Source organism: Hemicordylus capensis, chromosome 11 (assembly GCF_027244095.1).
Source record: "Hemicordylus capensis ecotype Gifberg chromosome 11, rHemCap1.1.pri, whole genome shotgun sequence".
Taxonomy (NCBI): Eukaryota; Metazoa; Chordata; class Lepidosauria; order Squamata; family Cordylidae; genus Hemicordylus; species Hemicordylus capensis.
The window spans coordinates 29,307,438-29,334,142 of record NC_069667.1 but is presented as its reverse complement, the minus strand read 5'-3'; the positions used below and the strand labels follow the sequence as shown (position 1 = coordinate 29,334,142).

Here is a 26,705-nt window from a genome sequence, read left to right as displayed (position 1 = left end):
ATCCCCATTCAGCCATGAGACTTGCTAGGTGACTCTGGGCCGGTCACATCTCTCTCAGCTTAACCGGTTTGTGCATTTCACAATTAGAACAAGAATATAAGAAGATCCTTGCTAGATCAGGCCCAAATCCCATGTGGTCCAGCATCCCGTTTCCCATAGTGCCCCATCAGATGCTTCCAGGAAGTTCACAACCAGGAGGTGAAGGTGTGCTCCCTCTCCTATTCTTGTTCCCTTGCAGCTCCTTGTGTATTAGGAGGCACCCTACTTCTGAACCTGGAAATAGCATACAGCCATCAAGATTAGTAGCCACTGATAGACTTCATGAATTTGTCTAAACCCTGCTCAAAGCCATCCAAGCTGGTGGCCATCACCACATCCTGTGGCAGAGAATTCCATAGATTAATTATGAGCTTTATGAAAAAGATACGAATATTGTTTGAAAATACCAAAACACTAGTGATGCAGGCTAGATTTAAGCACTCCCCCCACACACCATCTAAGTCTTCCTTGTCACTGAATATAAAATTTCTTCCAAGCACATTACCTTCTTTAAGCTTCTCTACACAGAAAAAAGTTGTGACATACCAGAACTCTACAAATGCTACCATTGTCATGTGCCAAGAACTCAAAATCAAAATGCCAAGAAATAGACTCTGGGAAACCCCCTGCAGAGTTGCCCTGACTATAGAACTCCGTTTCTTCTGGCCCGGTCTGCCACGCAGGGTTGTCGGGGCTAAAGAAGCTTGAAGCTCCCAACAGGCATGAGGCGTGTTCTCTAAATGGCAGAATACAACGTGTACATGGTATTGTGTCTGTTCTTGGCAGTTCCCCCAAAGCTGCTTGAAGAGGCTTGAAGCCTCTTCCATTCAAGGCAGCCACCATTTTAGAGATGCTGCCGTTTCGTGTTGTGATGTGTTTGTTGTGTTGTATGTGCTTTTCTAGGACGTTTTTCAATGTTGTGTTGTGAGCTCCCCAGAGGACTATTTGTTACAGGGTGGCTCACATATAAAGTGTGTGATGATGATGATGATGATGATGATGATGATGTTGGGGACAAGAGAGAAGCCTGAAGCTTCTACGCAGCCCCTGGGTTGTGGATTGGCTTGCCTTGTGTGTCTGCGTCGTTGGCTCCTTTCACGTCTTCTGGGCTTCTGTGATGTCGCCTCTGTCGGTTGTTTCTTGAAAACTGTTGGAAAAGAGCAAATTGTGCCACTTATTCTGAAGTGGGAGCAATGTGTCATTTCTTAATCTTATGAGGATTTGGCCAAAGGATTGAGAGCCAGGATGATGTAGTGGTTAGAGTGCTGGACTAGGACCGGGGAGACCGGAGTTCCAATCCCCATTCAGCCATGAGACTTGCTGGGTGACTCTGGGCCAGTCACTTTTCTCTGAGCCTAACCTACTTCACAGGGTTGTTGTGAGGAGAAACTCAAGTCTGTACTACACCGCTCTGGGCTCCTTGGAGGAAGAGTGGGATATAAAATATATATATAAAGTCAGGGCAATGTGGTATTTCTTAATCTTATGAGGATTTGGCCAAAGGATTGAGAGCCAGCATGATGTAGTAATTTGAGTGCTGGACTAGGACTGGGGAGACCGGAGTTCCAATCCCCATTCAGCCATGAGACTTGCTGGGTGACTCTGGGCCAGTCACTTCTCTCTCAGCCTAGCCTACTTCACAGGGCTGTTGTGAGAAAGAAACCTAAGTCTGTAGTACACCGCTCTGGGCTCCTTGGAGGAAGAGCGGGATATAAAATGGAAAAAATAAAATAATCCATAATATATAATATATATCGGAGGAACATTTGAGATACCCTTTTTTCAGTCCACTGAGGAAAAGTCTCTTCCCAAAAGGCAATGATACAGCTAGGGATTCTATTCTGGTAGATTTTCTCCTGTACAATTAGCATTTTCTTTTTGGAGCCTTACCTGCCACGTTGGCCCCTAGGGAGGAACAAATGCTCCAAGAGCTGCACTCCGGTCCGTGGGTCGTAGGGACACATGCACCAACTCCGTTTCTTTTTGCTAAATTGTTCTCCAAGCGATATTGTGGGGATAGAACACATGAAAAATGTTCAGTTAAAGATAGGTGCTAAATTTGAGATTATCCTTCCCTATAAAGTTGCCAGTTATAAATCATCCTGGTGCTTCTATCATACATACAAGCCAGCCCCCATTTTAGAGATTATGCTGACTCCCACAGCTGTTTTATTTATTCACCCCCTCATCCAGATAGCTCTATGCCATTCACAAATATGAAAAGATATAACTCATTAAAAAGAATTTGAGAGAATAGAAAGAGAGCCCTCTCTTCTCTTGAGAGAATTAAGAAGCCTGAAGCATGTTCCATACAAGCCTGCCTGAAAATTAGAGATTATGCTGCCTCAGAAAAGTGTTCTGAGTATCTAGAAGCCTAAGCCTTTTAATGCGCAGGGAGGGTGTTCCATTCAAGCCAGCCACTCTCTTAGGAATTATGCTGCCATACACAGCTGTCGGGAGCATAAAGGAGCCTCAGGTTTCTTTGGACAGCCTCAAGTCGCACCCAGTTTTCTCAGACTAAAAGGGCCAGTCTGTAGTTGCACAGCAGCCCCTGGCCTCAGGGAATTTCCTGCTACAGCCCCTGTGCCGTTGCGCTCAGAAGTCCTGCCCTACGCGGTCCATAGTTCTAGTATTTGTCTGCACAGAGCAAGAACGCGCTAAGAGTGGACAGGTTTTCACCGTGATGCAGAAGACTGTGGCGCCCCAGTGTTCTGAGGACGGGGAGAATCTGTGGCGTGTTGCCCTCTGCAGACAAATGCTACAAATGTGGGCAGTGAGGTGGCAGGGCTTTTGCACACGTCAGCACGGCTGCAGCATCCTCCAAAGGGGTTTGAGTTCTTTTGGCAAGATGAAGCCAAAGCAGAGAGATGAACTCCCCACTCAGAAACTTCACTTCCCCTCAGAAACTGGCTTTTGACAGGGGTCTTGAAGACCGTTTTCCCACCACTCTCCCACAAAGTATTTTTTTTAAAAGCCATATCCTGGCTACGTAGCATGGCTTGAGTGGTTTCCGCCTCCTTTTTTGAAGCAACAGAGATTTATTATCCTTATTTTGGTGAGGTAAAAGCCACTGCTGGGCACAGAGCCCTTCCTTGCCCTGTCCTGGAGACAGCCTTCCCTCACAGCATTTCTCTGCCCCTTAGAGGCTTGTGGTTGCTCTTCCTCAGCAGCTGAGTAGGGGCAATGTGGGGCGTGAAGCCCCCTAGTTCCCTGAGGAGGGCCTCTCCTCCCCGGCCCTGGCCCCCCTGCTGCAGTGTGGGGCGTGAAGCCCCCTAGTTCCCTGAGGGGGGCCTCTCCTCCCCAGCCCTGGCCCTCCTGTGCAGTTCCCTGAGGAGAACCCTTCCTTCTCGGCCCGGCTGGTCTTCCTCCTGCTGCGGCTCTTGCCGCCTCAGGTGTTCCAATTATTTCTCAGTCAAAAGTGGCTGGAGGCGTCGCGAGCTTCAGCTGCGGGAGGCGGAGCCCGCTGTCCAGCTGCTCGCCAATCAGTGATGCGCCTGTCACCCCGCCAACCAATCAGAGGAGTGGGTCGGCTCTCAGGGGCGCGCGGGGAGGAGCGCAGAAAGCCCGCCAGAATTCCCCCGCCGAGGCTTTGCGTCTCTGCGCATGTCTGTACCGGCGGCTGCGCACGCCCAGTGGCCCGCCCTGAAGCCTCCGTGCCCTTTTGGATAGCCTGGCAGCATGGATGTCTGGCCAGGTTTTGACTCGTCTGGGCTGCAAGAGTCGTCTCGTGGACTCTGGCTACTGAGCATGCTCTGCTCTTCATCAACAGCAGGGAGCGAAGCATGGAGGGTTTGGGGCTGGGCAGCTGCTGGCCTCTCCCCGCCCCACCCCACCCCCCTGCCTGAAATGCAGAAACAAAACTTGCTGCCCTCTAAGGAGGTACACCTTAAGGTTTCCTGCATGTAGAAAATGTGCATGTTTTGATTGTGTGACTTTTATTTATTTAACATTTATTTATATACTCTCGGCTTCCATCTTCCAACACCAATTAGTGCTCATTAGTGACCTAGTGCTCTAAAAAGCATGCAATGTGCCAATTAAGGTGGTGATATTACTGCTTATATAGTGCATAGTGGTTTCTGTGATAAAAGGGGTGGGTGGGTATTTAGTTACCCCCAGCTAACTTCTCCATGAGGTACTGATGGAATTGGTCTCCTGAGAGCAAGAGGAGGAGGGTGCCAGGCACGCTGAGGAGCAATCAGAGGTTAGAGAGTACTTGCAACTGGTGGCCACAGAGGTGCAAGATTTCAGAGATGAATACAGGCCCAAAATAAGCTTTGGGGGTGTATTTATCTGCACACTTCAACATCTGCTACCTGAAATCAGTGCCCTGAGATGAAGATGAACCGGCTTACTTGCCTGATGATGTCCCAAGTGAAATAGTTCTCAAGGGCCACCTGCCATTCGATCACTGCTCACCCCCCCCCTCGCTTCCCCAGTTTAGTTAGCAGATTCTTTTCCGTGAGATTGCCATCCCCCACCCCACCACACACAAGTGAAGAAACATTAAGAAATTTGACCCGAGTTCAAATCCCTATTCAGCCTCATGATACTAGCTGGGTGACTCTGGGCCAGTCACTTCTCTCTCAGCCTAACCTACTTCACAGGGTTGTTAGGGCCCTTGGAGGAAGAGCGGAATATAAATGTAATAATAATAATAATAAAATGGCCCGGTGGATTGGTTTGCCCTATGTGCAGTTCAGTGTCTGGAAGATTTGGGAAATTTGCAGCATTACAGGCCCCGTCTCTGGAGTGCTGTTCAAAGGGTTTTGACATGGGGGTCATATTTAGTTAATGGCTGTAGCCTACGGGGGGCCATGCTATTATTTCATGTATATGCTGCCTGACTCCATAGGCTCTAAGGGGTTAGGGTAGGATCCTACAGGGGTCAAAGTGCAGTCCTCACTGCAACGGGTGGCCACAGAAGGGCACAGGGCATCCCAGTCCTCCTCCAAGGGCACTTCCAGCCAGTTCAGCAGGCCCAAGCAGCTCCATCATCCAGATCCATGCCTTCTGGGTCCATCGAGCGCCACTGGCCCTGCCCATCCCCAACACAGCCTCCCTCCAGTGGCTGCTGCTGGTGTCTATTGTATGTTTCTTTTTTTAGATTGTGAGCCCTTTGGGGACAGGGAGCCACTTTATTCATATTTCTCTATGTAAACCACTTTGGAAACTTTTGTTGAGATGTGGTGTACAAGTATCCGTAGCAGCAGCAGATCCACACCTTGCTCTGCATCAGCTCCCCACATGGAAGCCTGATTTTGCAAGCAGGTCTCCATGGATTGAGGAAAGGGGACAACGAGGCCTCAGCAGAGAGAAGCACGCTCATGGCCACCTTTCCCCTTAGCAGGGAATTCATGCTGCTGGACCTCTGACACCCCGGGACCAACCTATCAATTTGACATCGGTAAGGAAACAACCACCAACCATTCACCCCAAAGAAAATCTTTTAATATACATGGAGATTGTGGCAGAATCAGTGACCCAGCAGGGTGAGAGGAAGCTCAACAGACACCCAGGCCAGCAACAACTTTCAGGTCTCCCAAATATTATAGGCCAACAAGGTAGGGCGATCCAGGGTTGGGACCCCTTATTCTAATCTAAGCCACTGTGCAGAACAGGGAACAGCTGCAGCATCCCCAACAGAGGGCCGCCCAGCCTCCATTGGCCAACCTCTAGAAGAGGAGAAGCCGATGGTGCCACCGTCCAACAGCTCTTCCAGGGAGCAAATTCCCCCTCAAGTCTAACCTAAACCTGCTTCCTTGTCATTCCAAGCATGGATTCTAGTCCTGCCCTCAGGAGCGTAGACAGTTCGGGTTAGGGTAACCCTAACCGGACACAGGCCTGCTCTTCCTTCTGTGAGAGTCTTTTCAGTATGTGAAGACTGCGACCCTACCTGCCCTTGGTCTTTTCTTCTCTAGGCTAAGTGTACCCAGCTGCTTCTATGGTTTTTCAAAAGACTTGGCTTCTTCCAGGCCCCCTCATCCTAACCCTCCCCACTGCCCTTCCTTAAGTTTACCAATCCTACTGGCCTGCCCAGTAGCATCTGCAGGCAAGAGGGGCTGTTGTAAGGGTTGCCAAAAGCACTGGTTCTCAACCAGCAGTACTCCAGATGTTGCTGAACTACAACTCCTGTCCAATACACTACACAATGTATTGTGGCTGGGGATTATGGGACTTGTAGTACAGCAACATCTGGAGTACCACCGCTTGAAAACCCCTGGCCAAGACAAGAGAATGTATGTGAAACATGAACCTTTAAGAAATATCAACATCTGTGGACCAGGGGGGTGGGGTGGGGGTCCTCCAGGGTCATGACAGTGAGTCCTATTTATTTAAGTAGACTACTCATGAGTAACTGAGTCTGGATGTCAGCCAATGACTCCAACCAATTCCAGATTTTCAAAGTCTCTCAGCAGTTAAAGGGAAACTCAGAAGGTGAGCTAAGATCAGGCCCTAAATACTGGGAAAAGCTCTGCCTCTGTCCTCTGCCACTCGCTTTCCCTTGGAGCATCTTCCTTGAGTTCTAAGATATTTGTCCAAAAGGAAACCGCCCCGAGCCACTTTTGGAAGGGCAGTATAGAAATCAAATGAATGAATGAATGGAAAAAAGGAAAGCGAAAAGCAGTTATGGCAACACAGGTAGCCCACCTCAGCTCCTACTGGGCATTTCTCTGCCCCCAGCAGCAATCTCGGGTCTTGGAGAGCCAAGACATCTGCAGTCAGAAAGAAAGCCAGTACAGAACTCATTTGGAAGAGGAGAGCAAACACAACCTTCTCTGTTCTGTTCTGGGTATCACATCATTAGCACACAGTGCAAGATCCTGTGATAGCTGAAAGTGTCTTTGGTGTTATGAGTAATTCCTTTTTCAATTAAGGGAGATGTGTGTTTGCAGCTTGTTACTGGGGGTAATTAGCACCTTTCCCTGACTTGGCTTAATTAACTTCTCATGCTGGCTTCCGTGTTGGGCACTCTCACTTTGCAGACAGACAATGTAATAATTCTACAAGCTCCCTGTGAAGAGACTGAACACTTCATCAGAGCCAAAGCAGGGCTCCCTGGATCCTGTCTACACACATGCACACACCAACAATTGGAATCAAAAGTGACACCAGCTGAAAGCAATTGTTTTGCCCACAAAGGGTTATGGCAAAATATCTGTGCACCAAACAGAATTCAAAACTGCCCACAAGAGCTATATAACAAACAGTAGAGATTTACTATAGTATTTAACTTTGGCCTCCCTCACAGCCACCGGCTGTAGTTAGGTTGTCCATTCAGGAAATGCCTTCCTGTCAGGTTGCAGGCTGTGGCCAGTAAGTCCAAGGCCAGGGCTAGGAGAACCAGGAGCTTACCAGGATCATGCGAGGCAGACAGTCAGAAGCCAGGAAGGCCAAGGCAGAAGTCAGGAACATGCTGCAGGTCAAACCATTACAGCCCTTCACGGTTTGGGCCCAGGGTACCTGAGGGACCGCCTGCTCCCAAGGGTTGCTGCCTGCTTGACGAGGTCATCTGAGGGGGCTCTGCTCCGGATGCCGACAATGAGGGAGGCTTGGTTGTTGTGGATGTGGGACAGGGCCCTCTCTGTTGCTGCCCCCAGACTCTGGAATGCTCTCCCGGTAGGTATCCGCTCCTCAGTCTCCATCACAGTTTTTAGAAAGCTTGTGAAATCCTGACCTTTTTACCCAGGCTGTTATATGATTAACTCTACTGCTGCTGCTTTGTATGTTGTACTGTTTTTATGCTTGTGTTTTAATTTATGTTTTTAAAATCAGATTTGTTTTTATATTTTTTTAGCTCAATATTGTAATGTGTCTTTATAATAATCTTGTTTTTAAATTTCATTGTGAGCTGCCTTGGGATTTTCTTAATGAAAGGTGGGGTATAAATCTAACGAACTAACTAACTAAATAAATAAAATATTGTTATGTATTTATTACATTTATAAACCGCCCCATCCAGAGGCTCTGGCTCATGAGATCTGAATCACCTTCCAAGCAGCTGAAGGAACAGTCTGGAATTGAGCCGCCAGTACAAGAAAGGAAGAGCCAGACCTAAAGCTAAGCGAAGGGAACCGCCAGGGTTGCTGCAGAGGCTGATTAGAGGGGACTCGAAGAAAACTCCTGGCAAGGACCCTGGGTGAAGGCACAGTATTAGGAGCAGGTTCGATTGGGTGCATTTTTCTCGTATTTTATTTGTTCCTTTACACGCATATGGTAGCTGTTTCTTTGTGCTAAATTCTCCAGAATTACTGTGTTGAATCGAACTGTTCTAGAGTAAAATTTCTCTTTTTGAATTTAACGATCTGTAGCTTCTGTTTCCCCCACCCCATGCTTGGAAGCCTTCTCACCCTACCTAACTTTGAATGGAACAGAGGTTTGGAAGGCAGTTTCAGTAGACTCAGCCAGAAAAAATATATACTTGGTGGCTGTGGTGAAGCTCAAAATCATGGCACTGGTTTTAACTGGGCTGTGACAGGCGGAAGCTGGCAGCTTCTGGAAAGTCAATTGCATATTCAGCATGCCAAAGCCATTCTGTCTTCACTTCACACTGCAGACATGTTTCCCTCCATGGCACCACGCCTGCATAACAAACGCCTTTCTTCTGGCATCTGTTCAAGGCCCACAATATTTGCACTTTCAAAAGAATCCCAAAGAGATCTAGAGCATGATTTTGGGAGGTGCAGAGGAATCTTCTTGGGGTTGTATGTTAATAGCCATCTTAAATAGGAAGAGATCTGCACAACTACAGCTCCCAGAATAAACGATCTCTGTTTGACTCATGTTCTGGGACCCAGCATGCAAATTTTTAGGTTCTCTCAACACAAGGACATAATTCAACTAGTGTTAAGCACTTTTGAGGCTTAAAAACTCTTAATGCTTGTTAGATGGTGCCCTTAATATTAACTCTCTTCCATTGAAACCAAAGTGCTTGATTTTAGCTGATTCATGTTCCAAGTCCAATCCCCCACAAGCTGGTCTTGTGGTGGTGAGCATGAGTTGTCCCCCCTGCTAAGCAGGGCCTGCCTTGGTTTGCATTTGGATAGGCGACCACGTGTAGGTGCTGTAGGACGTGTAGGTGCTGTAGGAGCCATAGCAGAGTGGCAGAGCATCCGCTTGCATCCAGAAGGTCCCAGGTTCACTCCCTGACAGTTTCCAGGCAGGGCCGGAAAATACTCCAGTCCTAGAACCTTAGAGGTCCTCTGTCAGTCAGTGTAGACCAGGCCTGCTCAACGTAGGCCCAGGGTTTCCTTAACAGGGATTCCCAGATGTTGTTGACTACAACTCCCATAACCCCCAGGCAAAGGCCACTGCAGCTAGGGATGCTGGGAGTTGTAGTGAACATCTGGGAATCCCTGTTAGAAGGAACACTGCTTAGCCCCCCACATCTGTTTTTGGACTACAACTCCCACAATCCCCAGCCACAGTGGCCAATAGCCAGGAATGACAGGAGTTGTAGGCTAACGCCTGCAGGAGGGCCAAAGTTGAGCGGCCCTGGAGCAGACAATACTGAGCTAGATGGACCAATGGTCTCACAGTAGGTGGCAGCTTCCTAGGTTTCTATGTTCACCACCCATGTAACAGCACCATTGATGATACAGGAAAAACATAAGAGGCCAAGTGGACCAGACCAAAGGCCCATCTGTTGCTGTAACTCACTGTGCTAAGTATTCACGTGTTAAAGCAGTTGTGTGAATTTCACAACCATCACTGTCATTACCCCCTCCTTGAGTATTGGCTCTGAAGGGAGAAGACCAGTGCTGGATCCAGTCTTGAACCAGGCCAGAGATTCATGGAAACCTAGAACTGGAGCCCCACCCCCACCCCCCCCCCCACCCCCAAAGCCCAGCACTTTCATAGCCCGAGCATCCTGGAATAGCACCCTTGGAACACAAGCCCCATCTGGAGCTGGTCCCTTCCATGTCACCACACTCCCCCATATGCTAGCACCAGTAACAGGCTAGGCAGGGTCAGCTAGAGAGGAGCAAGGCTCCAGGACACAGGACCGGCCCTTTAGGGCTTCCACATTCTGAACTGGGAGGCAGAGCCCAGAAGTTGCTGCCTGAGCTCCGAGGTCTTGAAAGGCGAAGTCAAGCTGGTCAGAGCAACTTCTTCCATGGAACTGTCCGCAGTGCTGAGGGGCTGCCTTGCTGGCTTCTGGCTGTGGGAGGAGACCGGACACAGCAACTTGTTCCTTATTAGATTCCCAGGTGTTGCTGTCAGAGCAACCTCTTCCATGGAGCTGAATGCGGTGTAGGAGCTTGTCCTGCTGGCTCATTTCTGTAGGATGAGGCACAACCACTCCACTTCCACTTTTCTGCTAGCCAGCAAGCAGAAGAGCCTGCTGCCGAAATCCTTCTGCTTAAACAACTCGCTTGCTGTGTGACTGCCTTGCCCTCACCTTGTGTACGCTTCCATTAAGCAAGTACTCCCTTCACAGCCTGCTGGCTGAGGGTGACATGCATTTAATGAACAGCTGCAGGGCCCCTAATCACATTGGCAATTAGGGTTGTAATTAGAGCACTTGCAAATGGTTTTCATGCTGATAAAACATGACAGAACGGAACATTTTCACTCACTGTCAGCTGCCAGACAATCTGCTACCCATCTAATGGCAATTTAATTACAATTCCATCGCTACCTTTGTTTCCCACTGCCCTGGTCCTTGGCCTGGGTGGGCCAGCATGAGCTACCTGACAGGCAGAAGAGTAGCTACAGATTGCAGCCAGCTGGACCTCTTGCAGAACAGCTGGGTCAGCAGCTTAGGCGGTGGGTGGCAATGGGCTTTATCGCCAGTCTCTCCATCAGGCACCTAGAAGTGACTCTAGGATACCATTTTCTAGAAGGGTGAAATAAAAGGCAGAAACCCTCCCAAGCCAAGCCAGGGAGGTCCTTGAAAGAAACCCTCCTGGAAGAAGATGCAAAGCAAGGACAGAGGAAGCTGCCCTTTGCCGAGTCAGACCCTTGGTCCAGTGGGAGAGCCTCTGCTTTCTATGCAGAGGTCCCAGACTCCATCTCTGGGAGCATCGCCAGATAGGGCTGGGGAAGAGCCCACACACACGACTATCAAAAGGAAGGTAGGAGGCGAGTCTACTCAGGGGTTCATGTGAGCCCATGGGAATTCCTCTAACCCACATTGTTCAAAACAGGGGGAAACAAGGTCTGTGCCCTTTTCCTTACCCAGGCAGAAGGGGGAAAGGGCTCTCCTCCCTTCTTATTTTGGTCATGTGGGTGCATTTCTCTTTCCTAGCACCTCCTGGGAACCAGCAGCCATGTTACCATAGAGTAGAGAGCTGTGGCTGCAGGGGTGCCATATGCGAATGTGCCTCTCTGCAAAGCACACTCTATGATTCTGTTGCTTGCAGCACCTGCTGTAGGGCTGGGCCCACCTCCTGCCCCTTTGTGGCAACCCACACCCATATGATCTTGTGAAGGGGCTCAAAGACTCCTGCCTGAAACCTCAGAGAGTCACTGACACTCAGGGTGGACAATCCTGAGCGAGATGGAACAACAGGCACACCAGGAGGAAGAGATGCCAACGTTTTGTTGCAGGTCCGTACTTGTGTTTGCTACTGTTGAAGTGAGCAGTGAGCCGTTTGCTAGTCAGTTGTGTGTGATTCCATTTGGCTGGTGCCATCCACAAGCAAACACAGTTGTTGCCTGATGTTCCTCCATCGGTTCTTTGGAAGGGGAGGCTGTGACCCATTTGGCCTTCGCTGCAGCATGACAGCTGCTGACTGCTAAGACGTGTGGCTCCAAAAGGGCCAAGAGCAATCCCTCTGCTGCTCTCAGAGCAGAGCCTGGGCAGATGGCAAGAAAAGCTGGATCACTCATGCTCAAATGTCGAGCTCTCTTGGGCACGCAGGAAAGGCCGGGCTGGGGCTTTTGGTGTGCTGGAAAGGCACACCATGTACCTGGGAAGCTGGATGTGAAGATCCAAGTCCAAGCAGAGAGCCTAGGAACCTCGGAAGCGGCCTCCTACTGAGTCGGACACTTGGTCTTTTTACTTGGCACTGTCTGCACTGACTGGCAGCAGCTCTCCAGTGGGGTTCCAGGCTCAGGAGTCTCTCCCAGCCTGACCTGGAGATGCTGCTGCTGCTGCCGCCGCCACCAGGAACTGAACCAGAGACATTCTGCAAGCAAAGCAGATGTTCTACCACTGAGCGATAGCCCCATCCAGAAAATGGTGGTCTGCTTTCCAATGTTCTGCATCAGGCCACCGGCCCAGCTCTGTACTCTGACGGGCAGTAACTCGCCATCTTCCCCAGCCCTGCCTAGAGGTGCCCAGAATGGAACCTGACACCTTCTGCAGGCAGATTCTCTACCACTGAGCTGCGGCCCCATCCCCTAAAGGGAATCATGCCCTGCAGAATCATGCACCTGTAGCAAATCTCCTGGCCAGGGCACAGCTAGGGGAGAGGGGGCCTGTGTTCACCCCTCCCCCCGGCCCCTCAGAGTGAGGGAGAGAATGAAGCAAATAGGGAGGGGTGGAGCTGGGGGGCCTCAGGAGCTGGGGCGGGCGGGCTGGGTTCCTGGAACTCCTTGTCTCGTGTCCCAAACTGTCCACCTCACCCTCCAATTAAGCCCCCACCCCCAGCCCCGATCCAGGCACACCACACTCTGCCTCAAGCATTTCAAATGTGTGACCTGGCCTCTTCACGTCACGTCCTGGGCCAAGCAAAACACCCCTTCAAGCATGAACGCCACCAGCTCACCCCTTCAAGCTGTCTCTCACACATCGCATATGCTGTGGATTCTTCCCAATAATAGCAGCTGCTGTACAATCTTTGGTCCCATCAGAGATTAAAGTTTAAAGGGAGAAAGCCCTGAGCAAAGGAATAAAGTCAGAAATGTTTAATTTTACAGTGTTGGCTTGCACCATTTGGTTTCTACCTTATAAATGTTTTACAAACTTATCTTCAACCAGACTTGGGCTGCATCTGAGCAGTCACTTCCCCAAGAGTGCACGGGCACCCTAACTCCCTCCCTGCCAGCGGACGGAAACAAGATGCTGGCCTAGATGGGCCCTGAGCCACATCCAGCAAGGCGTGCCTGATGCACTGATGCTCTCTGCAAGTTCCAAAGTGGCCAGACTAAGGCGGAGAGGGAGACCGTCAGAGAGGAGAGAGGGCCACAGACCCAAGTCTACCCTTCTGAGGAACTCCAGGGGGCTGATTTGGGGGCCGAGCGTGAAAGTGCTTTGAAGTCCTGCTTCCCAGAAGCAGCTGATTAGCCACTGCGGACTCCCCAGAGTTAGTAACAGAGTGAGTAACAGGTGTTACTAGCCACAGTGTCAGTGTGTGTCAGTGTCGATGGGCCTTTGATCTAGTCCATCAGGGTTCTTCTCATGTCCTTCAAAGAGGCAGAAAAGAGCAAGGAGTCCAACTTCAGAGCTAGGGGAGTTTGATCTTCAGTTTCTCCTTTGCCAACCAAGCAGGAATGTTTGTGCCAAGAAATTTAACCATACCACGTAGCCCACTGGCAACTGTTCAGGTCTACAGGAAAGACACATCTGGGATGTATACATATATATTATATTTATATGTATATATATATATATATTTATATTTATATATACACATTAACAAAGAATTTGCAAACCCCGCTCTGATTATGTTACATATGAAAAGTAATTCTTGACAGCTCTCACGGTAACCAGAATGTCACCACAATCCCCAAACCAGGTACCAAGCAGCTCAGAGGATACAAGGAGCCAGGCACAGCCCTGGGCCCTGGAAGAGGCAACAGGCAGCATCTCCAGAGGCAAAGCAAGCTCGCACACAGGGGTTCTGTGAGGCAGGGGGAGAGAGGATGCAGGAAGCACTGCCACCATCCTGCCGGTTCAAGGGGTGCTGAGAGCCTCTTGGCCAAGGGGCGGCAGGGCCACCTTGAGCACTGAACTGCTGCCACCAGATTGCTGACTAGAAGGCATTTGTGGAGCTTCGCACGAATCCAAAGGTTCCCAACCTTGAGTCCAGAGATGTTGTTGGACTACAGAGCCCATCATCCCCAGCAACAATGGTCTTCCACACAAGCATCTCTGGGGAGGAAGCATCCACTCGGGATGCTCTTGGTAAGGCGGAGCAGATGCAGGGCTTACAGCAAGGGCCCTCAAAGGCCATTGAGGCTGGGGATGATGGGGGTTGTAGTCCAACTACATCTGGGGACCCACAGTTGGGAGTTCTTGCACTAGTTAGTCCAAGGGAGGACCTGCTTCCAGGGATGATGACTCCCCACGTCTTGCCATCATGCTGCTTTGTACACACAGAGAGAGTGAACTCCATTAACAGGGGAGTTTCCTGGCCCACCGCACGGCCCTAAAGGGTCCTGCCTCCGACACAGAACTGCCTCATGCCACTGGACATTGCCACACGGAGAGAGTGCTCATGCATGCTGAGGCGTGGAGTCTTGATCTGCGGAAAATGCTTGATTTTTTAGGGATAGCTCGGGTGGCTATTTTTGCTGAAACGGATCAAAACCCTTGCAGCACCTGAGAGACTAACAGATTTTGTGCAACACAGAAGCTTTCCTGGACTACAGCCCACGACATCCGATAAAGAAAGAGTTCTCCTCTGTTGCCAGGTATGCCTAGAGACAGGAGTAGACAGGAGTGCCAGAGGCCCAGTCTGCGACACTGCTGTATAAAGCGTCAGTGGGTACAAGCTACGCACAATCACCCCCCCTTTTGCCACTTGAATTAACACTTCCAGTGGGGTAGGAACCCTGCCAGGTTCTGCCTCAACTTCCACCTCCTGCTGCCCCTTGTGGCAAGGCCCTGCACTGCAGCATCCCTGGAATTCCTAAAGCCGCGTATGGCCCGGCCCATGAGACCAGCCATTGGCTCTCTTCCCCAAAATGAAGCCTATAAGAACTTCCTGCCTGAAACCAGCCTTGCCTCAGTATCAAGGATTCCTTCCTGTCTGACTCAGCTTGGCCTCTGACATGTTCATGACCTCTGGCCACCAGTGTGTCCCAATTCCTGACTCACCCCCCTCCCCCGTGTGCTTCTGGTTTCTAGCTTGCTGTTGACTACACACGCCTGAGCTTTGGCTGGCCTGCCCCCCTCCTGCGTTTCTGCCCCCCCCCCCAGCGCTGCATCCTCCAGGCTAGCTGCCCATGAGGCAACTGCCACAAAACCACGGTCTTGGTTCAGGCCTAAACAGACAGAATTAAACTTCTTGTCAAATTCTAACCCCGGCAATGCCACCCCAATGCCAAGAGGGGTGTCGGAGGCCTTGGGCCCCCTGGGTGTCTGCCCTGGACCAGTCCTTCAGTGCCCTGTCCCTCTGCACTGCCAGATGTGGATGGATGCAGTGGTGAGGAATGGCTTTGAGAACTGGAAGGAAGCACTGGGTTCCTTTAGAGGACAGGAACAGGTTTAATTGCCAAAACAGAGGGCCCTTAGCCAGGCCCATGGACCCAGGTCCTTTAAGTACCTAGCAACACTCCTGCACTGGAGTCTCCCGTTGATGCAGAATTGCACCGTTAGGTCAGCAGCACAGTGTCCTGGAGCTTAAAATGTGCTGGCACTGGTTTTTCAAGCTCTGTTTCTGATGTCCAATATGCATCCATTTATTCTATGGCCCAGTTGTCCTATGCAGGCAGGAACAGGGCTTATTTACCTGGTCAACTTCCAACGTGATAGATGCTTTTACCTGCCAGCAATCCCTTCTGCTGTGTTCATATGACAAACAGATCAGTCTCTCTGCAAAAGAACAAACACACACAAAAGTCTGAACTTGCTGAATTTTGAAGAACTTGCCCAGAGATTTGATTCTATTTGTTTAGGCCTGAATCAGAACAATGGTTTCCTGTCCCTCTCCAGATGTTCGTTAAGACAGCCAATACAGGACCATTCAGTTCTCACCAATTACCACTGAAATGAATGGTAATTACTTATCATGCATATGCGAAAGCTTTAGATAGCATGGTGACAAACTGTAGCTCTTGCATTTCATGGCTGGCCTGTCCATGAGGCAAATGAAGGTGGTCGTCTCAGATGGGTCATCGGTGGAAGGTGAGATCATGGGGGCCACACCACCATCATCTGGCTAAAATTCTGCATGATTACCATGCCTATCATCCTCAGCCACAGTGGCCAAAAGTCTGGGATGATGGGAGTTGCAGCCCAACATCTGCAGGAGGGCCGAAGCTGTGCAGTCTTGCTCTATTCCTCTGTGTGTGTGTGTGTGTGCACACACACACACACCCCTGCTAGCAGGTTAATACTTTGTGCAACTGATGGCATGGATTCTAGCCCATGAAAAACCTCCCAAGACTTTAAGGGCCAGAAGGTTTTGTGTATGGAGAAAACGGCAGGGGAACGTGTGCTCTGGCTGTAAAAGGGCCACAATGAAGCCGAATGTGTTTGCCAAGGAGGAATATGCTGCTCAATGAGGGGGGAGGTGGGGGGGCTATTGGGGTTAGGGGGGATGGGAGCTGTAGTCCAACAACTACATCTGGGGGCCGAAGGTTGGGACCTCCTGCTCCAAGGTCCAAGTCTGTCCTTCCCTGCAGATCTTTCTCCCCTGGAGATGCTTGGGCACACATGTACACACACACACACTTCCCAGCCCACGACAAGGGAGACTTAATTTGTCGGCAGCTGCAATGTTGTGCCCAGCTTTCATTAGAACATCCAGCCTGCGAGAAACATCAAGAGAGTGAAAGGAGCACTGCGGGGAAAGTGCCTCCTCCGCTCCTTTTGGTCCACTGCCCCCGTGAGGAGCCATTCTCACCCCGGTGCTCTTAGCAAAGGCGATTCGGAGTGGATGAAAAAGCATCCTTCACTGCAGCGGCCCAGACAGCTGCCGAACTTGCGGGCTTCCACGTGGGCTGAAACCAGCCCAGGGCCGCCACTGGGCTCTTCGCTCCCGCTGCTGCTTTCCTTCTCCTCTGTCGCAACGGGAAGCCCCCAAGAGAATGGGGGGCTACAGCAGCTGGAGGGGCTGCGTGAAGTGACAGGACAGCGCTGGGGGTGGGCAGCCTGGGAAGCGGGGCCCAAAGCAAGCGCCGGCCGTTTGGAATCGGAGCTCTGGGGCGCCGGAGGGAAGGCAGGCGGGGCTGAGCTGACAGGTCACACGGGGGGGGGGATCTCAGGACACCACCTCCGGGTGGCTCTAAATCCGAGAGCAGTGTTGGCACCTGCAGCGGCCCTGTGGCCTCTTCTTCTAGGAGGCCCGATTCCTTACGAGCCTCGGAAGACGCTCTGCATGGCATCCCGGGCAGCTCTGGATTGTGGAACGCAGCAGGAGCAGCCTCCCGCTCCAAGGCGCCCTGGTTCTGTGGCGCTTCCTCCCCAGGAGACCTTCCAGAGCCTGGCTATCCAGACATTTAGGAAATACAGGGTTGCTTTGAAAAGGGCACGTTAGTGATTTGGCATAGCACTGTTGATGAGCTGGCTTGATTGTGCTGAGAACTCCTAGTCCCCAGGGAGGCTATCATTCTGTACCCGCAGAAGCACTTCCGGTTGCAAGTGGGGGCTCACCGGCCCAACTGGTCTTCCATGCAAAAAATTAAATTAGAAATTAGAAATCCCTCCACCTAGAAACTAGCCTGGCAAGGGTGCTCCTCCCCGACACGGAGGTTCTTGGGTTTTTCTGTTTAAAAGATGCGGATCATTTGTTTGCATTGAGAAACATCCAATCTGGAGTGGTGCAGCCCCAGCGGAGCTGATACACCCCCCGCCCCAGGTTCACCATCTCAGCCAGAGGGGCACAGTGAAGGGGGGGGTGAGGTGAGCTGAGGCTTCCTGCTCTGGGTACTCTGGGGTTATGAGGGGCCAGATCTGAGGGGCCAGATCTGGCTCCGGGAATGCTGACCTCTAAGTGCATGGCCTTGAAGCAAGTGGGGCGGCACAGGCTCCAAATGCATAGGGGCATGGGTGGCGAGCCCTAGCTAGTTCCTGCTTGGCCACCCTGCGGACACCTGGGCACCGCATGTGAAGATACACGGGAGCTGGTCAAGGAGCAGCAGCAGTCACTGGGAGCCCCTCAGGGCCAAAGCAGGGAGGGCTTAGTCAGGCCCCTTTGGAGAAACAGAAAAGCCACCGGCCAAACTGGGGCCACTGAGGATATCCGGCTGTTGGGCCAGACAGACTGTGGCTTCTCTTGCTCTGGCCACCAAATCCATGCAAGGGGCCCCCTTCACCCACCTCCGCCTGCCCCTTTCGAGCACATGGGCAGGCATGGAACTCAACGGGGCCAACAGGACATCCCGCATGGACATCTGGAACTGGGACCCCACCCACCCCCGCCCGGCATCCTCTTCTTTTTCAGAACACAGTGGTGGAAGGTCCAGAGTTGGCAGGAGGCTGCAGAGCACCCGGGGGGGGGGGCGTCCAGCCACATCCTGTGCTCACCCAGACGCATCGCTCCCCTGCAAAACTGTGTTTAGCCACGGAAAGAAAAACTTACAGGGGAGTGTCCCCTTCGGACACTCACAGCATCTTCCGGTGGCTGGGGATTACGGGAGCTGCAATCCGACCACTTCTGGGGACTGAAGTCTGAGGACCCTGACCTGGCCCCATGGACTATGCAGGTTCCCTGAAGTGACCCTGCCTTCCTTTAGGTCTGGAAATGTGCCATGAGGTAGTTGTCTCATCTGCACAGTAGAAGAAGAAAAGAAGAAAGCCAACTGCCCTCTCTGTCACACTGAGGAGGATTCTGGGGGCCCATGTGGTCAAACCCAAGAAGAAAAGGACAGAAGGCGAGGATGCTGTTTATGGCATTAAGGACCTCTGGCAGCAGCAACACCACGTGAAGGGAACAGGCTAAGTTCCCTTCAAGAACGCAGAATTTCTGGGAGTGGGGCAGGAAGGACCCTAGCACCCCCTCTCCTTGAGGGACACCCCAGCACAAAGGACGCTCTTCGTATTCAATGCTCAGCTCTCCCACACCCCCAGGCACAAATTCTGCATCAAAAAGCCTCCTCTTTAAGCCAGAGCAAATTATGCAAATACATCACAATTCTATTTTGCAGAATCTTTCTCGCTTTAATAGCTCAGCCTGAGCACAGGAGTTTTTGCAGAATTGGGAGTGAGGTCCATGCAAAGTGCCAAAATTGTTTTGAAAGGCTGTGGAGTAGAAGTGGAGGTCATGGGGCAAAGTAAGCCACTTGCCACCATTTCTGCAGACTTGCTTCTCCACATTTTCAGCTCTGTTCCCAACCATCCGGGTGCTAACCATGAAGTAACCATCAGCTTTGGCTACTTAAATGGAAGCTGAAATCCTCACAAATCCGGCCTGGCCATCAACATTTTGCAGCAGCCGCAAGTCACAGGAAAGGAAAGGGCTGCAATACTTTAGCGTCATCAAAATCCTGGACTTCTCCATCCAAAACTCTTTATTTTTGTCTTTCTGGGTCACACTCTCAGATTTAATTCTCTAAAGCAACAAGCCTCCTTGGATTGAAAGCAGAGACCCATTCGAATCACACACCTCCAGAACAACACGGAGAACAACCACGACCTCACACATTCTGAAGATGACTGAAAAGCTAGCACAGAAACGAAGCCATTACTGCAGAGAAATACCTGCAGAATCCTGCTAGTAGCCTGTAAATACCAGACACTGGCATCTAGATTGCCTTGAGATAGCACAGGAACCCATGACCAACTCCCAGGGCCACTGTGACGCAGCCTAGCCACACACCGGTCCTGGTGCTGGCATCATCCCCGTACTGGCACCAGGTAGAGAAGCTTCCCTTCCCTTCCCTTCCCTTCCCTGGCCCTCTGCACCTGCTCATGCCACCGAACCCCTGCCTGACATTCTGCCCTCAGACACCATGAGATGCTCTGCCATGCTGTGCTAGAATGAGACACACACACAAATCCCCTAGAAGTTTCCCCGACTCGTCCACGACGCCCTTGTCAGACCAGCGCCAAAAGATGCACCCAAACGCCTCGACCGAAGCAGCGAGCAAACTCCCGGCGGGGTCTCGGCGGACCCCCACCCGGAGTTCCTCTGCAGAGTGCCCGCCTCCCCCCCAACTGCCTTTCGAGCTCAGAGACCAGGCCCAGGCCAATGGTGAGAACTGGGACGGGTTGGGTTCAGCAGCACACACTTGGTCGAGAGCAGTGTTTCCTGGCTTCTTAAATCTGATGACACACCTAAATAATTTTTAATAGAGTTTTTAAATTTTCTTGGAACAGATTGGGGTGCACTGGCCTTCCAACAGAGATTTTATTTTTGAAGTGGCAAAGCTAGAGTGTGGTTTTTATTTGGTTTGTCTACAGACAGCATTGCAAGCCGAGCCCACTGGGGCACTGGGAGGGATGCTTCCTTCCCAGGGCATGAGGGGCCGAGTCAGTGTCACCGCTCCACAATTATTGATTCCGAGTCAGCTCCAAAAGGGGGGTGTGTGTGGGGGGGCAGTTTCCATGTCCGACTTTGAGAGCCAGGACGCCCTCTTGGGCAACGGGAGGGGAGTGTTTGCGGGAGGGGCGCTAGGGGAGGGTGTGGACACAGCAAAGGAGTCAGCGTAATGCACCAGGCAGCAGCCAGTGCCCCATGGCACGCTGGCTGGTCTAGGGGGCACTCTAAACTGTGGCCCCGTCTTTCCCCGAATAGGTGTCCTGTTCTCGGGTCCCACGTCCCCCCAGTAAAGCCCCCGTAGAAGTGGAAAAAGAGGCACTGCCTGAGGTGACCTTCCTCAGATTCCAGAAGGGAAGAGCAGCTGGCCCATCCCCTCCCAGTGGCAGCTGCCTGGCTTGCGTTCCTGGGCCCTTTGGGGACAAGGAGCGCCCTTCCGCTCTGAGAACTTCTGTGGCTGAAAAGCGGTACAGAGAGCGTCTGGACACCACCACCACCACCACCACCACATGGGATAGTCTTTGTGGCCCAGGAAGCAAGCGGCCCGCCAGCAACACCCCCGCCGTCGACTGCTTGCCTCCGGCAGCCAAGTGGGCTTCACTCACTTCTGCACCAAGTGCGGCTTGCTTTGCTCGTGGCTGCTCCCTGTGTGGGCAGAATCCCCGGGGGGAAGGCACTTCCCTGCAGGCTGTACCATGCAAATGGCCACTGATGGGCAGTCAGAGCCACCGCGGGCTTCCATGGCCTGTGGATGTGCCTGCAGCTGGCCAAGGCCTCTCAGGGCCCAGGGACAGCCTGTTCACAGCATGAGAAAAACGCGTGCCCCCCCCCCCCCGCCCCGGTATGCCATTGCCACATGCGATTATAAGATGTGAAAGGCTCCCGGCCCGGGCCCCCATTCTCTATGCCAGGGGATCTCCCACATGGGCTGGAATGCAACTCCCACCATCCACAGCTGCATGGCATGGGGTGATGGGAGTTCTAATCCGACCCCTGGGCACCCCAGCGTGAGAAGGACCTCTGCCGCAGGGCTCTCTCAAAATGGCGGCCAGGGAATGACCTCTTCGCACAGAAAGCAGTTCGCACATGTTGAACATGGTGGAGCTGAGAAGGACCCACCCCCCGCCCCTGCCTCCACAACACCCTTTCCTCAGCAGGAAACTGAAACAAGGCATGCCCACTCCACTGGAGAAAATTCAGTAGTGCTACTCAACAAAACAAAAAAACCCACCCAGTCCCCAAGACCCCACCAGGGTGAACCGCAAAGAATACAAGCTAGCCAGACGTGACACCTTCTTGCCGGCCCTTCCAGATGCAGGCCCACCTTCCAGCCTGGCTGCGCAGAAGGTCCGGAGGCGTATGTGGGAGGGAGGGGAGGGGAGGGGAGGGGAGGGGAGGGGAGGGGGGGCTGCAACAGGCTCCTCAATGGCAAGTTTTCATCCCAGACACGTAGGGAGACTCTTGAGGCCTGCAATGGTGCTCCTGTTGCTGCTCAGGGTAGTCTATGAAGTCAGGGGCAGGGAGGCCCGAGATGACCATTAAGGATTTGTTCCAGATGGTGAAAGTGGGGCAGACAGGAAGGATGAAGGACACCTCGAAGGTGTGGAGGTGGAGGGAGTTGGCCGGGTCGTAGAAGGACAGGACGTTGTTGTCGTAATCCAGCAGGACTCCCAGGCGCTTCATCTGGGGGTGAACATCCACCGGCATCTCCTTGTTGTTGTGCCGCACCACAAAGTTGTTGTTACAGCGGGAAAAGACCCAGGAAGAAGAGTTCTTGCCAATCCACTCATTCTTGGGGGCCGATTTGTAGGCAATGCCGATCGCATACCTGGGGAGCCAAGAAAGACAACGGCCACGGTGAAAAACATGGGGACACAGAAACACCGGAAGCTGCCTTATGCTGAGTCAGACCCCAGGTCTCCCCAGCTCAGGACTGTCTACACAGACTGGCAGCCGCTTCCCCGAGTTTGCAGGCAGGAATCTCTCTCCGCCCTCTCTTGGAGATGCTGCCAGGGAGGGAACACGGGACCTTCTGCATGGAAGCAGGCAGCTGCTTTTCCCATCCCGAGGGGAAGACCTTACAGGGCTCACAGGTCGTCTCCCATTCAAATGCAAACCTGGGTGGACAATTCATGCTGGCTACCACAAGGCCAGCTTATGAGGCTGCTTCACTCAGCGGGTCCACCTAGATCTGGACTGGCTGGCAGCAGCTCTAGGGGGTCCAGGCAGAGGTCTTTCCAAGCCCCACCTGCAGAGGCGGCCAGGGATGGAGCCCAGGTCCTTCGGCATGGAAAGCAGAGGCTCCACCCTGGAGCTAGAGCCTCACCGCAGCAGAGGAAACGGCCATCGACAGAGCCAGCCCCTCCATGGGTCTGACGTGTGGCAGGCAGAAGGTCCCCGGCCCACTCCCTGGTGGCGGCGGCAGCAGCGGCTGCATCTCCAGGGAGGGCTGGGAACTGAGAGAGGCAGTATCTCTGTTGCGAGACAGGCAAGACAGAAGAGGACAGTTGCGTTCACGCCTTGCTTATGGGCCTTTGGACTCTTGGGGCTTTGGATTTGTACAGCACGAGTATTCTGGCAGAGAACAGTACTCGCACTAGGTGTCTGGGGACGGCGTATAAGGAACGCGGACACACCTTTGGGATCCTGCGTCAGGAAGAGGAGCACAGCGGCCCTAGCGTCACACCCCGGACAACAGGCCGCGCCTTGGCCTGCCGTCCCGTATTAGCTCAGCTGCAGCTGCGGAGTTGCCTACCAAGTGGAGGAGCCGACCGTCACCTCCCAGTAGTGGCAGCCGCTGTCGATGAAGACGTTGCCTGCCGCCCCGTAGCAGCCCGTCCCGCTGAACCGCTCGGGTGTGTGGCTCTTCTTCAAGGAACTCTCGTCCTTCTCCATCTGCAGGCCGTCATTGGAGATCTTCAGCTTCTTGTGAGCCACTTTGGGGTCCAGCTTGAATGGCTGGCCTGCAAGGGCAGAAACAGATGGAAGGCAATGCAGAGTCCACCCCCTAAGTGCCCCACACCACTGTTTTCCACGGCTATTGTTCAAGAGTTGGCAACCGAGGTGGACTACAACTCCCATCATCCCTAATGACCAAAGGAAGAGCATTCCCCAGGAGGAACCCTGAGGCAGAGAGGAATGATGGGAATTGGCCTGCAACCCCTCCGAGGAAGAGGTTCGGTTGCTCACTGGAATGTAGAATCAATCGCTGGCCAAGGAAGTCCAAAGTGAAGGGTAGGAAGTTCTTTCTGAACAATTCAGGTACCATGTAGAAACCACAATATTTCTGCTCTTGATGCTAGAACTGAATGCAATGATGGAGAATAGATCCACCTTGTGATACGCACCAGGAAAAGCGGCATCATGTCATTCTGTTACATGCATAGAATGGTGTTCACATACATGCGTACAGGCAGTACAAAAGAGACTGCAGGGCATTTTCCCTTGCCGCTATTCTCTTCCAGGCAGGGCTCAATTGTCTCCACTGAGGCAGAGATCAAGATATTGGTTGGGGCTGCAGGAGGGACAGATACCCTGGACAGCTCCCAAGGAAGTATGGCAGTAAAGGGGGTCAGGATCCCAGATAGCTCCAAGCAGAACAAGAGTGCTGGACACAGGCAGGTAAGAGGGATGTTGCTCCAGCAGATGCCTGCAGCTCACTGCTGGTTTTTATGGCTGCTGCCCAGGTAAGGGATACATGAAAAAACCCAAGATGTCTTTGGAAATTTTCCAGATGCTTGCCTATGTGTGGTTTTGGGTTTTTTTAAAACTCCAGTAGAGAAATTAACTTGATAAGTCACCTCTGAGGCTTGAACTGGAATGGCCCTGACCAGACACCACCTCCCGTTTCACAGGAAAAACAGTTCCATCGGCTCTGGGACTGATAACAGACAGGCAGGGAGAGGCAACCGGGAGGGTGGAAATGGAGCTGAAGATCCAGCAAAGCAGGAAAAATCAGCTCTAAATGGTTTGAATTCCTTCCAGGTTTTATTCTCTATTAGCATTAATGGGAGTTATCCAGGCACATTGCAAGGGGAGAAACAGCCCCCTTAAGTGCCGGTATAATCATCTGGCGGAGCTGCAGAAACCGCTGGAGTCTCATTGAGTCCCTCTGCCCTACATCCGCGGCCAATTCCTCCCTAAAGCAGACGCTCTGTTATTACACCATCGAGGAAGGACGCCCTCCTGGTTTCACAGTAATTTTTCTACCTCTGATGGAAAGTCTCAGCCTTCAAGGGTCTTTTCCCTCACATGGAGACTCAGGCTGCAGAAACTAATCAAAGGCAGAAAATGAGGTTTGGACACTGTCAGATGATGATGATGGTGTGACTCAACACTCGGCCATCAAAGCACACACTTCCCAAGGCTGTCCGAGGAGGCTGAGGAAACACATTTTCTGCTTTTCTAGATGGTTGATTGATTTGCACCCCAACTGAATGTAATAATAATGAATGGTACCCATTGCACAGAGCTCCCACACCTGCCTAATGTTGCTACTACACCCAGATCCTGCAGCACATCCTAGGTGCAAGGGAGGACTTGAACTAGGAGCTCAGTGGGTCAGGGTTCCTAGCTAGAGAGGAAACTGCTGCCTGCTGAGTCAGCCTCTTGCCCTATCTAGCTCAGTGTTGTCTACACTGACTGGCAGCAGCTCTGCAGGATTTCAGACAAGGGTCTTTCCTGGCTCTACCTGGAGATGCTGCCAGGGATGGAATCTGGGCCCTTCGCATGCAGAGCAGATGCTCTACCACTGAACTACGGCCTCATCCCCATAGATCCCTAAACTACTGGCTGGAGATGCAGACAGTTCCACCTCATCTTCTGCAATTATTGCATTTTTATCCAACCCTTCCTTCCAAGAGCTCATTGTCTCCCTCACCCTCACCCTGTGAGGCACAGAGACAGCAAGGAGATCAAGGTCACCCAGGGTGTTTGATGGCTTGTAAGGATTTGAACCCAGATCTCCCCAGGCAAAATACAACACTCCACCAGTACATCAAGCTGGCCACAGACATGCCAGCTCCAGAGTTCTCCGGCTGCACACTATTCCTCCGGACCAGCTGAATACAACAGGCAGACCTTGGAGCTCAGCTGTCTCTGCAGAAAGTCAGCTCCTTCTCGAGGGGGTTCCAAAGCTCTATGGAGACCCCAACTTCCGTCCCATAACCAAGTTGAGGACATGCCTCAATGCTCTGTGACACATGTGTGCCCAGGGCTGGGTGGAGGCAGATCTTTATCTGGTCTCCAGCTGCAGGAGAAGCTGCCAGAGTGCATCTCTGAAACCATTCAGGAGGGGCTGTCAGGCCCATCTTCCCAGGAGGGCTTCTGGTGAACAATGATGCTGAACAGCAGCACCCCGCCTGCTTTACTGGCCGTGACGGATTGGAGATCTTAAGTGCCGCTGTGAGTTGCCTCAAGCATAAGGAGCTTGTACATTACCAAGAAGGCTTGGATTTACGTACAGTTTATTCTTTTAAAGGGGTTCACACCTACCACATCAAAGGCCTTGTGGCGTTTGCCTGCATGCAGATGGGATGCCGACCTGTCACGACTGCTGAAGCAAAACGGAACGTGGGATTCCTAGCAGTCTCTCCATCTTTGCTCTCTTATGGTGTGCTTATGCTCACTTGGGCACATCTGATGCACTTCCAGTTTATAACCCCTTTGCATGCTTCTATTGTCTTCTAAATAGTTAATAAGTGTTTTGGTTCTCATAGCACTTACTGTGCGTGGGATTCATGCCAACTCGTTTGGTGGCTACACAGAGACGGGCCTTCTCAGCTGCTGCCCCAAGATTGCGGAATGCGCTCCCTGCTGAGATACGAGCCTCCCCATCTCTGGCAATTTTTAAGAAACTTCTGAACACACATCTCTTCAACCAAGCTTTCTCAGCTTTCTTAAAACTTGTTTTTAAATTGTTTTGGCTATTTAATTGGTGTTTTACGATGTTTTAAATTGTTTATAATTGTTTATTATTATTTTATGCAGTTTTATAATTTCTGTTTTAATTGTAAATTGATTTTTACAATTAAATTTTACAGCCCCTGGTGGCGCAGTGGTAAAACTGCCGCCCTGTAACCAGAAGGTTACAAGTTCGATCCTGACCAGGGGCTCAAGGTTGACTCAGCCTTCCATCCTTCCGAGGTCGGTAAAATGAGTACCCAGAATGTTGGGGGCAATATGCTAAATCATTGTAAACCACTTAGAGAGCTTCGGCTATAGAGCGGTATATAAATGCAAGTGCTATTGCTATTGCTATTGAATGGTGTTTTAATGTAAACCGCCCTGAGCCTTTTGGAAGGGCGGTATAAAATCTTTTATAATAAATAAATAATAAATAATGCCAGCACAGGA

General features: G+C 51.7%; 1 protein-coding gene and 1 long non-coding RNA gene across 16 annotated transcripts in view; one reads left to right on the top strand and one right to left on the bottom strand.

Annotated features, from left to right (window-relative positions):
- The first annotated feature begins 3,707 nt into the window (after positions 1-3,707).
- LOC128335398 (uncharacterized) lies at positions 3,708-8,341 on the top strand. Its single transcript, XR_008311604.1, has 2 exons — positions 3,708-3,918; positions 8,003-8,341. It is a non-coding gene; the product is annotated as an uncharacterized LOC128335398 (long non-coding RNA).
- Positions 8,342-12,557: 4,216 nt separating this feature from the next.
- Positions 12,558-26,705, bottom strand: part of MID2 (midline 2) — a 97,074-nt gene continuing 82,926 nt past the window's right edge. For 8 of the 15 annotated variants that reach the window (XM_053273678.1, XM_053273676.1, XM_053273679.1 and 5 more), the window contains 2 exons: positions 23,107-23,314; positions 19,342-22,179 (listed from right to left, as the gene is read on the bottom strand). In XM_053273678.1, coding sequence (XP_053129653.1) covers positions 21,774-22,179; positions 23,107-23,314 — 614 coding nt within the window. In that variant the 3' untranslated portion in view covers positions 19,342-21,773. The other 7 variants (XR_008311615.1, XR_008311616.1, XR_008311614.1 and 4 more) reach the window with 7 other exon arrangements.